At 45.0% G+C, this 14,746-nt stretch overlaps 1 protein-coding gene across 1 annotated transcript; it reads left to right on the top strand.

The window, feature by feature from the left end:
* Positions 1 to 5,302: 5,302 nt before the first annotated feature.
* Positions 5,303 to 10,889, top strand: FST (follistatin; the record flags this gene model as incomplete). The annotated part of the gene is made up of 6 exons (XM_080637630.1): positions 5,303 to 5,384; positions 7,415 to 7,606; positions 8,015 to 8,233; positions 8,590 to 8,814; positions 9,850 to 10,080; positions 10,807 to 10,889. 6 exons carry the CDS (start codon positions 5,303 to 5,305, stop codon positions 10,887 to 10,889), a joined length of 1,032 nt encoding a protein of 343 aa, XP_080493756.1.
* Positions 10,890 to 14,746: the final 3,857 nt, after the last annotated feature.

The following is a 14,746-nucleotide window of genomic DNA, read 5'->3' on the forward strand; positions in this document are numbered from 1 at the left end:
AAACCTCATCTTACCACATCATATCCTGTTTGCAGTGGGTACAGAGTAGTAAGTTTTGCTGCATTTCCTCAATGCTGGTTCATGGTACTGACAATACAAGAGAATAAAATGTCATTGGGGTGTCTGAGACAGCTTGTCCTGTTCTTGCTTACAACAACTGTGTATCCCTCAAGAACTTCAGAGGGATACACAATTCTGTTATTACTCCCTCTATCACCAATAAAAGTTAAGAAAGGGGTCAGTTTGGCTCTTACCACACATATGTCAATTTTGTCTGACCTAAATTCTGAATGCCACCCATCTACATGTCCTTTCTACAGTATGAACAAAGCCACAAACACATGGGCTCCCAAAAGCTACCTAAGATCAAAGTACTCAGAGTCATACTGTCTTCCTATCCTTCCCGAGCCACAATTCATAGAATCATAGAATCAAATGGGTTGGAAAAGACCTTGAAGATCATCAAGTCCAACTGTTCCCAGCACCACCAAGGCCACCACTAATCCATGGCACTGAGCGCCTCATCTACACAGTGTATGAATACTTCAGGGACGGTGACTCCAGCACTGCCCTCGGCAGCCTGTTCCAGCCTGAGCACCCTTTGGGAAAGGAATTGTCCCTAATCTCCATTTAAACCTCCCCTGGTACAGCTTGAGGCCATTTTCTCTTGTCTATTACTCGTTACCAGAGAGAAAAGACCAACTCCACGTCACTATAATCTCCTTTCAGGTAACTGAGGAGAGCAGTAAAATCTTCCCTGAGCCAGGCTGAATCTTTTGGGTGCCTTCGAGACTATCTGAGAGTCTGTCATAGGATGGTTAAAACTGCAAATTGCCCACCTACAAGATAACTGCTTGATGATTCTCAATTCTTTCTTTCCATGGAACCACAGGGAGAAGTTTCAGATAGTGTACCTGTTTCCAGTTGTCTTGGTCAAAAGGGATGACAGCTTTTTTTTTTCAGATGCAACTTGCCAAACACCTACAGATGGTCAAACTTATATTCCCTTTGCAATTTTTATCTGTGGTATTTTTTTATGTAAGATCTCTACTACCTCTTAATTCAATCCATTGCTCACTACTTGAAGAAACAACATCAATTTCTAGGTCAACTTAAAGAAAAAATACCTGTGCAACATACCTGTATTAATCTAAAACGCCCAACAGCATACAATGCAAGTTCTGAGTTCAACAGTCCCACTTAGGTGTGCAAACAGTTTCAGTGTAATAGCACACACATCCACTACCTAGTATTCAGTTAATATATTTTGGAGCTTAGTTTTATCAGGAATTGGTTTGCTTGATTTTCATGGAAAATTCTTGGCCAAATCAAGAAATGAACCTTTGTAATCCAAATTTTTATGTTACTTTATGCCAAGAAACAGCATATGAAATTTCTGCAGAAAAGGCTCTTGTATTGCCCTATACATGGAAAGAAAAAAACAAACGGCAGGGGGAAGCTTTTCAAATGCAACAATGCAGCAGTGCTCAGAATAGTCCTTAAAACTGATATCTGAAATGCAAAAAGAGGGGAACCTTTGTAAAAGTGCAGTTTTCCAGAAACAGGCCCTTGTTTTTGTGATAAGCCAGACAATTAGATGGGAACAAAGGAGGCTAACAAGTTTTCTCTCCTACCAGAAGAGGACGTTCTACCTTTATATGAGTGCTTGGTCTGTGGGAAAAGCCAGTTGTACGAGAAACTACATCAGATGATGCATGCATCCAGGACCACAGGAGGGTGTTTGAGTCTTTTTTCCTCTCCCCTGAATGTTAGGTTAGAAAATGCCAGAATAGGCCTTCCAATTTTCACTTGCCCAAAATCCAGATCCTTTCTAAATAACCAGTTTTTCCTTGGAATCATGTCCACACCCTTGCAAAATTTTATGCAGACACATTCCTTATAAAAGAGAGGATCCTGCACTGGTCCATTCTTGATATGAGCAACTGCTGTTGAGAGGCAGCACACTGAGGAGAAAAGAGTAAAAGATAATACATTATACTAGTATAGTATAGTATATATATGTAGTATACTATAGTATACTATAGTATATATATAAAAGATATTATACTGACTTACCACAAAATAAATATTCCCCATGTGTTTATGTATGTGTGTGTGCAGATATATGTATGCTAATAGCACATCACACAAAGTTATTCTTGGGCATTATTTTTCCTCCTGCTTAGAACTTTGCTGCAATCTTCCTCAGAGACTAACCACTTAGCATTTTGGATTATGGAGTCCCTGTTGTAGCTACAGCTATATTACAGATAGGACAACAACATACATTTTGTGTAAACTGAGAGCTAAATCTGAACTTTCTGAAAATTTGAGATGTTGGTATATATAGGGTTTTTAAAAGCCTTTATTATTCCAAGATCATGGCCAGCTGCAAAGATTGGATTCACATCCAAAAACATATATTAAAATGCATACGCTTCTTGGTAGAAAGAAGTTTTAAAACCTGTCAAGCTGAGAACAACACTCTTTTTGTGTGCTGCCTGGCAATTCTGTTACAGATCAACCCTATTGTTTTTTTGGCAATTTAAATGTGATTGTTGGCAAAGCAGAAAGGGGTGGGGGATTCGTACAGGGAGGCACACAGTGAGAAAGAAGCAAGCATTTCTGATTATACAATATATCCCTGACATGTTGTTACACACAAACCCAATATTTAGCATTTAAAAAAGAAGGGGGGGGGAGAGAAGAAATAAAAAAAAAACAATAAAAGAAACAGCAGCTGTTTCTATGTGATGTCAGAGAACAGGTGTGATACAAATCTCCATACCAGGGCAATCATATTGATCTCCTGATGATGCACGCATGAAGCACATGTGCAAACGTTATCGACCCATCTGGCATCTCATTTCCAGGAATACGGCCTGAAAATGCCTCTCTATAATTGAAAACATTATCAGGATAAACACCGTACTAGCCAATTATTAAAAAACACAGGCAAACCCCGTGAGAAAAGGTGCGCCTGGCCCCGCAGCACGCACGGCACCGCGGCCGTGCTGTGCCTCTCGCTCGGGAGCAGCCGCCTGCGCTCCCTGCGCTGCAGCCAGGACCCCCCTCCTCGAAACCTCCCCTATCCCAGGACACCGTGCTTGGGTGGGAAGCGGCTCAGCCCCAGCGCTGCCTCGGAGGGGAAGTGGAGGGAAGTGGAGGAAGCGCTGCTTCCCGAGGTGTGCAGCGGTGCTGCGACGGCGGGACCCCGCAGAGCGAGCTGGAGAGGAACCGGAGGGGGCCCGGAAGGGTGCGGCGAGAACAGCCAGGCCACCCCCCCGCCTCCGCGGGCACAGCGACCCTTCCACCCCCCACCCCTCCCGCGACGGCCCGATACCGCCTGGCTGCTCCGGTGCCCGCGCAGCCCGGCACAGCCGTGCCCGGGCGGACCGGCCGCGGGGGGGGGGGGGGGGCACCTTGCTCCCCGCATCCATCCCCTCCGGGGGGAGAAGCAGGGTTTGGAAGCAGCCTTTCATTCGCGACGCGGGGGTGCAGGGTGTTTTGGTATTAATTGTTAGTGTCTGCCATTAGAGGGCACTAAGCAACCCTGCATTAACGCTGCTCCTGAGAGCGGGGAGGGAAAGGAAGGGGGAGTGTGGGGAGTGCGGGGGGAGAGTGGCACCAATTTGGGAAAAGATTAAAAAGGATGTAGAGTCCTGGAGTTTCAGAAGTGCTCAAAATGCCCGAGAGCTGCTCAGGACGATGATCATAATAATAACAACAAAAAAAAAAAAAAAAAAAAAAAAAAAGCAAAAAAAAATGCAGCGAGGTCAATCATTTACCAGTCTGCTTCTTAATGCGTGTGACCGCAGGTGGTACCGGGGGACATTGTGATTCATGCCCACTTTCAAAGCGGGACCAGGGCCCGGTCTGAGGCACCCAAACAACTGTCTTCTAATATTAGCACGGCTGTATTTCTGGATCTATTATAGTCTGTCCAGACAGATCCCATTGTAATGGGATCTTTTATTAAAAGATTAGCACTATCTCCTGCAGTTGGTGGAAAAAAATCTGTTATCACTGAGTTATTTGCAGTTGTGGGGAGGGGGCGGGGGGGGGTGGTGGTGCGCGGTACCGTGGGGCGGGAGCCGGGAGGAGGGGTGTGGGGAGGGCCCGGCGGAGGGCGCGGGCGGCGGCGGCGCACCGGCCCCTGACCCGGCACTGTCCGGGCATTCCTGTCTGCATACTTCGCAGTCTGTTGTGCTTTGGTGGCTCAGAAAAGCGAAAGAATCGAAATTTAAAAGGCAGCTTTTGAATAAACAATACCATTTTCCGTTAAGTAATCGTTTTGTATAAAAGGAAATATCGCCTACTCAGTTTCATTCAGCGGTGCCAAAAAATGTTATAAATGAGAGACCGCCAACTTTTCTAAGGGGAGAATAATGCCAGACTGTGCTTAATAAACTAGTGCCCTAGAAGTTCATTATCGATGTTGCAATCTTTTCTGATTCTGAAAAGAGACCGCCTACGTCGCCCCCATTCCCGTCTCGTCCTCCCGGGCTCTCACTGAAAAGGCTGTCACTTGGGCACAGCCCTAGGTATTAAACTTTTATTTGGCTCTTTTCCTTTTTGGTTTTGGTTGGGTTTTTTTTTTTGGTCGGTTGTTGGTTTTGGGCTTGGGCAGGTCGGTGGGTTCGTAGGCTGGGGTATTTCGGTGGCCGATTCCAGCTGGGCGAGCAATGCGTGCCCCAGCCGCCCCCCGCGGGCGCGGGGAGCGGGGTTTAATCTTAGCAGCCGCTTCGCGCGGCGACGACAGCTCTCAGCGGCCGCGGAACCCTCCGCGCCCCGGCGCCCCCCGCTCCGCAGCTCCGCACACTTCTCAAAGGGGGCGAGGGACGCCCCTGGAGCGGCCGCGACCCCCAAGGGTCTCCGGCTTGCGCGGGCGCGGGGGACTCGGCGGCGGAGGCGGCGAGTGGCTCGCGCTGCCGTCCGCGGCCGCGCCGAAGGGCTCCGGCTTCTGCGGCGCGCGGGGCTGCGCGGATGCGCGCTGGAGTGTGCGTGCACCTAGAGCAGATAATTGGAGAGGGCTTCCAGAAGGTGGAAAATGTCACCTGATTCACACTGAACTTTTTAAATCTCCCCACCCCCGAGCAGACACACACACGCACACACACACACATTAGGAGACCGCCCACCGCAGACAGCTAGGACCCCCGTATAGATTTAAAGAGAGACTGCATTCAGAGCCTGACGTTCATTCAATAGAGCGATCATAAGCAGGCTGGCTAGTGCTCGCTCCCTCTCCTTACTCCCCCTCACGCCGTCTCTGTGTCTCTCACTCGCTGCTACACTGAGGATGTTAAATCAGAAAATCCACCCGGGCATGCTCTTACTCCTGATGTTTCTGTGCCACTTCATGGAAGATCACACAGTGCAGGGTAAGACCAGACTGTTTATTCGCAGATGTGTTTCTTTATTATTATTACTATTGTTTTCCGTCTTTCGGGCACGGTCTAGTTGGCTGCGGTGTTAAGCGCCTCTCTCCAAGGTCCAACAGGACAGAAGTTAACTGTGGGCATGGGATTGCATTGTACCGAGGTGTCATTTAGATGCCTTTTTGATCGGATCTTCGCACTGCTCTGCAGAAGCACAGAGGACAGATAAGGATGTTTCTTGGTATTTACTGTTATTATGCAGCGTGAATGAAGAGCAGCATCGCGAGGGAACTTTCCCAGTCGCAGCTCCCGCTTGAGTGCTCAAAGTTTGTTGGTAATTTAGCTCAGATTTTTATCTCACCTCCTTCCTGACGGAAGGAGAGGTGGTGATGGGGAGCCCCACGATTACAGCTGACATTTTTAGAAACCAGTAAGTGGTCATTTTCCGGACATTCCTTTAATATTAGGATTTCCTCCTCTCTCTCCCCCCTCCCCCCCCCCCCCTCGTTTTTTTGGTGTGGGTGAATAAATGGTAGTGTTGTAAATTCCCCTGCACTGAAGAGTAGGCTTAAATAAGTTGGTTTGGAGTTTTTTGTTGCTTTTTTTTTTTTTTCTTGCGAGCAAAACAAACCCGAACCTGCTTTTTGACAACTCTTAAGAGCCCTCTTTCGACACAAGGGAATATTGATTTTTAGTCTGGGGCTTTTTTCCCCTATCTTGACTGTGCTTCAGCCACAACCTGGATGTCTTACCACTGCGTGCTCTGTGATTTTTAATTACTTTTCTCCCCTACTAGAGCGTAAATTAACCTAATGTGAGCAACAGTGAGGCGTAAAACTTTTTGATTTTTGTTTAGAGGCGTTGTTTGTGCAATGATTTTTAGCGCGGGGGGGTGGGGGGAGAATGAAGGGGGATCTTCCCCCGCGCCCAGCGACATCCCGTCTGGCCGATCCTGGCTCTTCGCTGCGGTACATTCCCATCGGAGTAAGGAGGCAGGATCGAGACCTGGCTGGATTAGCACCAGAATCAATTGGTATTGAGTTGCTGGAGAAGTCACATTGGTTATTCACGAGAGACTCATCCCAACCAAAACTCTCCAGCTAAAAAAGGGGGAGTTGCTTGGACTGAAGTTCTTGGCTTGACTCCACGAATAACAGGGATACTAGTAAAAAAATAAAAAGGGGGGGGGGGGGGGAATCCCAAAACCCACTCTATCCGGTGTAAGGTCAGTGTACTTTCCTCTGAAATGCATGCGGAAGAGACGGCACCTACAACTTTTCCAGCTTCATCGATTTCTAAAACTGTAGGGATCTCCTGCTCTACGTGCCCTTGTATTTTATGTACTTTGCTCACTTTTGGGGAGCTCTGCTGATTTATTTTAGTGAAGGAAAGACATTTGTTAATAGAAGCAGCAAAATGTGAGGATTTCGAAAGACCTCGCTAAGAGCAAATGTTCCCAATTCGTGCAGATTGCAAAATGGGCTGAGACTGAAACGCTGTGCGGCACTAAAACAATGCTGCTGTGCAGCCACGGTGAGGAGGAGAGGGCAGGGGGAGGAGGAAGGAATTTGCAAGCGCGATTTTCTTTTTATTCCCTTTTAAATGCACATCCTTTTCAAGCCTCTGTCACGTGCCGGCAGTGCTCCTTCTGCTCTACATATGGAATAAATACCTCCGAAAACTGCCTGGTCCTGCTTTGATCGGGTTTTCTCTGTTTTGAGGGTTTTTTGGGGGAGGGTGGGGTTTGGGGGTTGTTTGTTGGTTGTTGTTTTGGTGGGGGGGGAGGTCAGTTTGTTGGGTTGAGGGTTTTGTTCCTTTTTTTTATTATTTTTTAAATTTTTTTTAAAGTCTTTTTAATTTTTCGACTGCTCTCCCCAGTGGGCCGGAGTAGCTGCGGGTTATGAAACGGGACAAATAAAAGTAAACAGTCTAGTAAAAGTCACTCCGAGGCGCACGTGTTCTGTCTGGGTCACTGGCGACCGCCACTGACCCGGCTGGGTGTCTGTCTGTCTGTCCCCCCGGCCCCCCCGCAGCTGGGAACTGCTGGCTCCGGCAGGCGCGGAACGGCCGCTGCCAGGTCCTCTACAAAACCGACCTCAGCAAGGAGGAGTGCTGCAAGAGCGGCCGCCTGACGACTTCGTGGACGGAGGAGGACGTCAACGACAACACGCTTTTTAAGTGGATGATTTTTAATGGGGGAGCTCCAAACTGCATCCCGTGCAAAGGTGAGGGGGTGCTGGCGAGCCCCTCTTCGCTGGGAAGCGGTGCAGGCAGGGCCTGGGGGAGGAGGAGTTGGGAAGGAAAGGAGGGGGGTGACGGGGGGCAGCGCGTTCTGCTCCCGCCTCCTTCGCTCGCTGGGGCTTTGAGGGGCGTCTCGTACCGGACCCGGGATGGGTGAGGGGACCCCATCTCTGCTTGGCCGCCAGGAGGAGGGGAGCGACCTCCTCTTTCCCACCTCCTGCCCCAGCCCTCAGTGGCAGGGACAATTTACCTCGAGTGGTGTTTCTCGGAGGGGGTGGGGTGAAGGTGTTTCTGCTCTGGGGTCACAGTGTCTTTTTTTTCTTCAAGCAGTTTTGACACCAGGTCTGTTCTGCACACTCGGTACTAAAGTGGTGCCTCTTTCCTTCCATCAGAAACATGCGAGAACGTGGACTGTGGACCAGGGAAGAAATGTAAAATGAACAAGAAGAATAAACCTCGGTGTGTTTGTGCTCCGGATTGCTCTAATATCACTTGGAAGGGTCCCGTGTGTGGCTTAGATGGGAAAACCTACAGGAACGAGTGTGCCCTTCTCAAAGCCAGATGTAAAGAACAGCCCGAACTTGAAGTCCAGTATCAGGGCAAATGCAAAAGTAGGTTTGCATATCTAATCCCATCTCCCTCAAATGCCAAAGGGTGTGTGTCTGAGTGTAGGGAGGAGGAGCTGTTGGATGTACTTCCCCACAGGAGCCAGAGTGGTGTTCCTAATGCTGAGAGACAGTAGCTAAACCATGCTCAGCAGACAAGGCCCTAGCTGGACTGAGGGTTCCCCACACTCTAGCAGCACTTGTGTCCCACTAGCTACCTCAAAGTTCCCTCCAGCTGCCCTTAAATGATGAGAGCCAATGAAGGCAAATCTGATAATTTGTTTCATTGTGTCACCCTTTTACTCCTCAATAGGGCTCCGGGATCTCCTGTTAATCACTGTATGTTTCCGTCTTTGTTTCAGAGACCTGTAGGGATGTTTTATGCCCCGGCAGCTCCACGTGTGTGGTTGACCAAACTAACAACGCCTACTGTGTGACATGTAATCGAATTTGCCCGGAGCCTACCTCCCCTGAACAGTATCTCTGTGGGAATGATGGCATCACTTACGCCAGCGCCTGCCACCTGAGGAAAGCTACTTGCCTGCTGGGCAGATCCATTGGATTAGCCTACGAAGGAAAATGCATCAGTAGGTATCTCTGTAGGAGGGTGAGGGTGGGGGGAGCTTCCTCAGTCAGCGGTTTCAGAGTATTGTGTGTGCAATTGGATGGATGTAGTGAGTGCTGGGGAGGAGGAGAGGCTTCCATCAGCCTGGGTTAGTGCTCCCCGCCAGAAAAAGGAGAGCCAGGGAGAGCTTTGCCCCAGAAAAGGCTGCGAAAGGGGTGAGGGAGTAGAGGGACTGATCCTGCTTCTCTTGCTATCGCTGTGGGTGCTGACATAAGTATCCAAGGGAGAAGTAGCCGCCATTAAATAGATGATGACATGGTTACAGCGTAACAAGGTCTTGATATTCAGTGGATCTAGATTCCTGGAAACAATTGTCTTCAAGTGGTCTTGGCAAAGCTTGCTTTAACTTAATTGGAAACATCTGATCACTTTTCCCTCTTTAGAAATAATGCAGAGTTTGGAGACAGTTGGTGGGTGAAGATAGGAAAATAATCTCTGTGCATCCTGACATTTTGTACTGTGATTTCCAGAAAGGACTGATAGTGAAGCATGTTATGAGGAGCACCTTCAGGGCAGGCTCTGATCCCCAAAACTGCTGAGGAAATTTGGGGCAAGCTGCTTTTAGTTGGCAAAGGTTGAGGTGAATTCCCTTTCCAGTCTTGTAGGCAACTACTCTATGTCAGTTAGTTTAAAAATAATTGATTTAGAAATTCTGAATGTGTTGACAAATTCTGCACTTACCACTAATTTGGAGAGCTGAATTTCCACAGACTTCAAACAAAGCAGGAAAGTCATGTACAATAGGCAAATGTAATTCTGTATTCCCAGGGCCAAGCTCTGTTGGCACAGCTGTCTTTCCTCCTCCACATACAGACAGGCAATGGTGTCCAAGGGACTACTTGCTTGAGCAAAATCAGCAAGTATCATCACATCTACTGCATCTGAGCTTTGTCTGTTCACAGTTCACAGGGGAAAAAGGAGTTTGGGGTTGTTCTTTGTTGCTTTTCTTTTTTCTTTGTCTTTTCACTTACCTCTTGTATCCTGTGTGTATTTTTAGAAGCCAAATCCTGTGAAGACATTCAGTGCAGTGCTGGGAAGAAATGCCTGTGGGATTTTAAGGTTGGCAGAGGTCGGTGCGCCCTCTGCGATGAGCTCTGCCCTGAAAGCAAGTCAGACGAGGCAGTGTGTGCCAGCGATAACACCACTTACCCAAGTGAGTGTGCCATGAAAGAGGCAGCCTGCTCCATGGGTGTGCTTCTAGAAGTAAAGCACTCTGGATCTTGCAACTGTAAGTGAGATTTTTAACTCTGCAGACACTTAAAGCTTCTGAAGGCAATCCCTAGGTACTGAAGACTTACGCCTTTAAACATAAGAAAGCTCGACTTGGAGATTTGAGATACAGCACAGGTGACATATACGTATGTACCTATCATGCACACACTTTGGTTACTGATTAAATGCAATAGATCAACAACCAGCTGACCTTCAAGTTGGGTTTTTTGGGGATATTCAAAGGACAAGTCATTCTGTCAGAAAGGGGTTGCCCTAAGAATGTAATTCTAGTGATTTTTTTTTTCCTACTTTGTCTGCTCTCGTGTGCTTCGCTGATTGCTTTATTAACGCCCTGATAAACTCTTAACTCGGTCCAAAAGAACAAGCCTAATGGTAGCACATGGGCATCTGGTTGAGCACAGTTGCCTCTTCTAACTCTGAATGAAGGACACAAAACAATTAAACCTAGAACGCAAGAGCGCTTTTCATTTGATTTCAGGAATCTGCCAATAAAACCTGAGCCATTGATTCTTCAGAACTTTCTGCAGTTTTGACTTCATAGATTACGTATAAAAAACCTTATTGCGTAACAGCAGATGCCAAAGAGCATCTCACTACAAGTCGCATAAAATGCAACGCTGTATTATGGCTGTTCAGAGGGCTTTGAAAACATGCACTGAGCTGCTTCTGCGCTGTTGTTGTCCTTATTTAAACAACAGCTCCCCTGTATTCCCCCATCTAGCCATTAATGAAGACCCAGAGGACGAAGACGAAGATGAAGACCAGGACTACAGCTTTCCTATATCTTCCATTCTAGAGTGGTAAAAGCTCCATCACTTATTGGAACAGCCATTGGGCACAAAATCAATGTCCATACTGTACATAAGTGTATGCCTATTTATTTTGGGGAGAAAAAAAAAGTATACATATAGTTGAGTCTCGTAGACATTTATTTATACTGTGTCATGTTTTATAATTTATACATAAAATGTCTGGTTGACTGTACACCTTGTTTTTTGAAGAAATTTATTCGTTACGGGAAGAGCAGTGTTATTTATTGTGAGGTCTCTTGCTTGTAAAGTAAAGCTTTTCTTTTTTCTTGCAAACTATAAAAGTCCATTCCTTAGAGCTTACCCACATGATCTCATCTGTTTCACTGATGTTAACTCTTTTCCACTTTAACAAACTTGCATGTTGGTTTCTGTTATGTTTATTTATTGGATTTTCTTCTTGCCGGTTCTGTACGTAAAAGCTCCTCGGGTTTTTGTTTACAAGGAATCTTGACTGACCAAAAGGCGTTGTAACTGACTTAAGTATACTTCCAGGGTGCAGTGAGGCAATCTTTAAGGAAACTTTTTCCACTTCACTTTTCTCTGCTTCTGATCACATCATGTACTGAAGTGATCTCAATGTTCTGAGCATTTATACTGTACTATACAAATTCCAGACCCAAAGAAATCGGATTATGAAGGTTGTTAACTACAGGGCTTACTGTAATAAGAATAAAGGTTTTATTTTATTTTTATTGTTTCGGGTTTTTTTTTTTTTTGTAACATGCATAACTGTTTTATCAGGTGTTTCCTTTAAGATGGTCTTTCAGTACCACTTTCAAAGGTTTCTTTCCCAATCAGTGTCTCACTAAAAGTTATATCAAAGCTTTATCAGTTCAGGTTTCTTGCTTTTCATAGTACTTCTTTTCTGATGCAATTTTATATTTTCAAACATGGCGAGTTAAATATAAATTCATTTAAATATATAGTTTTGTACTTTTCTACCATGTAAATGTGCAATGTATATAAAAGTTATAATGTGTATTTGTAAATAAATGATGAGTGAAAAAAATAATAAAATGGAATTTTCCTTAGAGGCAGTCCTCAGCTTTGGTTCTAAAGAGTTCTTGCCCTCTGGTGCAAAGAAGACAGTATACTGGTGGTTAGGGGAGGGAAGCCTTGTGTGTGGCTAGCAGCAAAACACGTTGGTTAAGGCCAAAGCTTTCAGCTGACACTGATTCAGGAAACCCCTTTTTTTTCAGACAGGAGCAATGTCTTCAGTTCATTGGCATTAATTTTTAAATCTAAGTACAGTGAGGGAGGAGAAGAGATGCAGTATTTTTGTTTCCTCATCCATCCACTAAATAAAAAGTCTGTCATATCTTGGACATCTTTTAACTCCTTATTTCTAGGAGGTGTTGAATATATATTTGAAATTTTGCTGAGATTCAGATCCATGTTACTGAGGTTGCAGTTGTATCACCATTTTAGATGACCAATAGAAAAAGCAAAGTGGGGCCTAGTTGCCGAAATTCAAGATACGTAACAGGTAGTGCAGAAAAACACCCCACCAACACCAACTGAAAACCAAAACCATCAAAGAGCATGTTACCATTTGAAAATTACTTTTTCACAAAGGGAAGGTTAATTCTCAAGTTCTTTCTGGTGAATCAATATTCAAACTGGATGAACTGGACCCACTTAAGAATGAATGCTAATACAGTGAACTGAAGAAAAGAAGCAGCCATAAGCACAGCAGGGACCAAAATCTACATGGCTATGATGTTCTCCCAAATAAGGCCCCATTTACCAAAATTTCTCATACCACATAAAACTTAAAATGTAATTAAATACCTTATTCAGTGGTGTCTAAGTGCTTCTCTGAACTGAAGCCTGAGAGCAGAAACTGACCAATTTTGTTTAAAGACAAATCATATTTGAAAGCTGCTCCTGCTGTAGTCTTCTGTGTATTTTTTACTGTAAATACTGATTTGTTATGGATTGTTTAGCATTATCCAAAGCAAATAGAATGTATTCCTTTATACATAAAAGCTGCAAGTGTGCATTTATAATATTGTATTCAAAATACAGTAAAAAACATCTGCCCTTCATCCTCCTGTTGCTTCATTTAGACAAGTAGTCTCTTTGAAAGGAAGTACATGATGAGAGGAGCAAAGGGAGCAGGATTTTAGTCTCCTGAAGGGAACAGAACCCAGAATAAAAGGTAACAGGGACCAGGAGAACAGAAGGATGGAAAAAGAGCATATCAGAAAATATTCCAAGGAAATAACATACCCATGACGGTAATATAGAGACAAAATGTTTAATAGATACGGAGAGTGTCAGAGGAATTTTTTCTCAAAATCAGATAGGTGCCAGCTACTTCTTTTCCAACAAAACAATATTAAAATACTTGTTTTAATTGTAAATATATTTACATGTCTTACAGAGAGACTGTAGCAGAGCAGGATTTCTGGGTTCTAATTTGATACCCTGCTGCTGGATCACAAAATAGCTTTGAGAAAGTCACTGACAGACAAATTCAAGAACAGCAACGAGAATGTGAGGAAGCTATATTTACACATGTACGCAAAACCACCACAAAATTCTACATCAGGTTTTTGCTGATAAAATGATCTAAAAGTTCTGCTATTGCATTTCCAATTGCTACTGCTATTTCTATACAGCTGAGAATCTTGAAACCTACCTTGCACCAAAGCCTGCCTGTGATGTACAGGTGAGGCACCTCCTGAGAGGCTTCATGAGGTAAGCATCTTCTGAGCAAGCCTAACATACATCAGCCTTGTCATGAAACACAACAGCCCCAGAGACTTTCTCCCAGAAACATGTCCAGAGGTTGTAGCAGCATGACTGCCAACATTTTACATAATATCTTAGGTGTAGATAAGGCACTCTTTCGTGAAGTGGGAGATGCAGGTTCACTGCCAGTCTCTTTCTGAGGAGACCTTTCCCACATCTCCCAAGAGTGCATCTGCCACCAACTCAAGGTGAAGCACAGGCTGGAGAACTGTCTGTCATGCCTGCTGAAGCCATACTTCTGTACTGGAGAGGAAGCCAGATTCATTGAAAGAGGATAATTTGCAACCCTAATAGGTGCTCCTTTTGAAGAGGAAGTCCTGGGTTCTTGCCCCAGGGGCTGCCTACACATTTTGCATTTGTAATTGAGTAACATACGTACACAGTGCTTGAAGCAGGGGCCAGAATCCAGGTTGCCTCCCCTCCTCTTCCCCCAGCAGGTAAGCACCTCCATCCTTGAGCTATGAAATCATGTTTAACTCTCTGCCTAAATCAAGATTACAAATCTCACATCTTTTTCTACACTGAGTCATACACCAGCAGAAACTTTTTTCATCCTCTCTTCAAGGCTTGTATATGGGGAATTTCCTGGGAAATGGAAATGTGAACTTAATTCCCTCAATCTAAGGAAAGTGCTGAATCCATTTTTTCTACCTCATGTCCTTCTTTTGTGTGTTTTTGATTTCATTTAGTTTTGCTTCTTTTCTTGATGCACAGCTATCATGGATGTTGTTTAAATGATGACACAGAGATATATGGATGTCTAAGTACAAGAAGGTGGTTTCCAGCTCTGAAACTATATCGTACAAGCTCCTAAAACCAGAAGAGAAAGACATTTTCAGAAATATCTTTCTCTTGAGTGTTTTCTATTGTTTGGCATAGATACTCCTTTTGCTGTAAATCATACTTCTGAAACTCTAGCTCACCATGGAGTATACTTTGGTACTCAATCCCAGGCTTGTGAACTCTGTTCACAAATGCAGGCACAGTAACACAGAGTAGAGCACGTATGTTTATAAACAGAAACCCGTATTTGGGCACTTAAGTAAAATCAGCTTAATTCTAAGAAACCCAGCTTGAACCATTCGAACCATA

The sequence above is a fragment of the Psittacula echo genome (assembly GCF_963264785.1).
Source record: "Psittacula echo genome assembly, chromosome: Z".
NCBI classification, from domain to species: Eukaryota; Metazoa; Chordata; class Aves; order Psittaciformes; family Psittacidae; genus Psittacula; species Psittacula echo.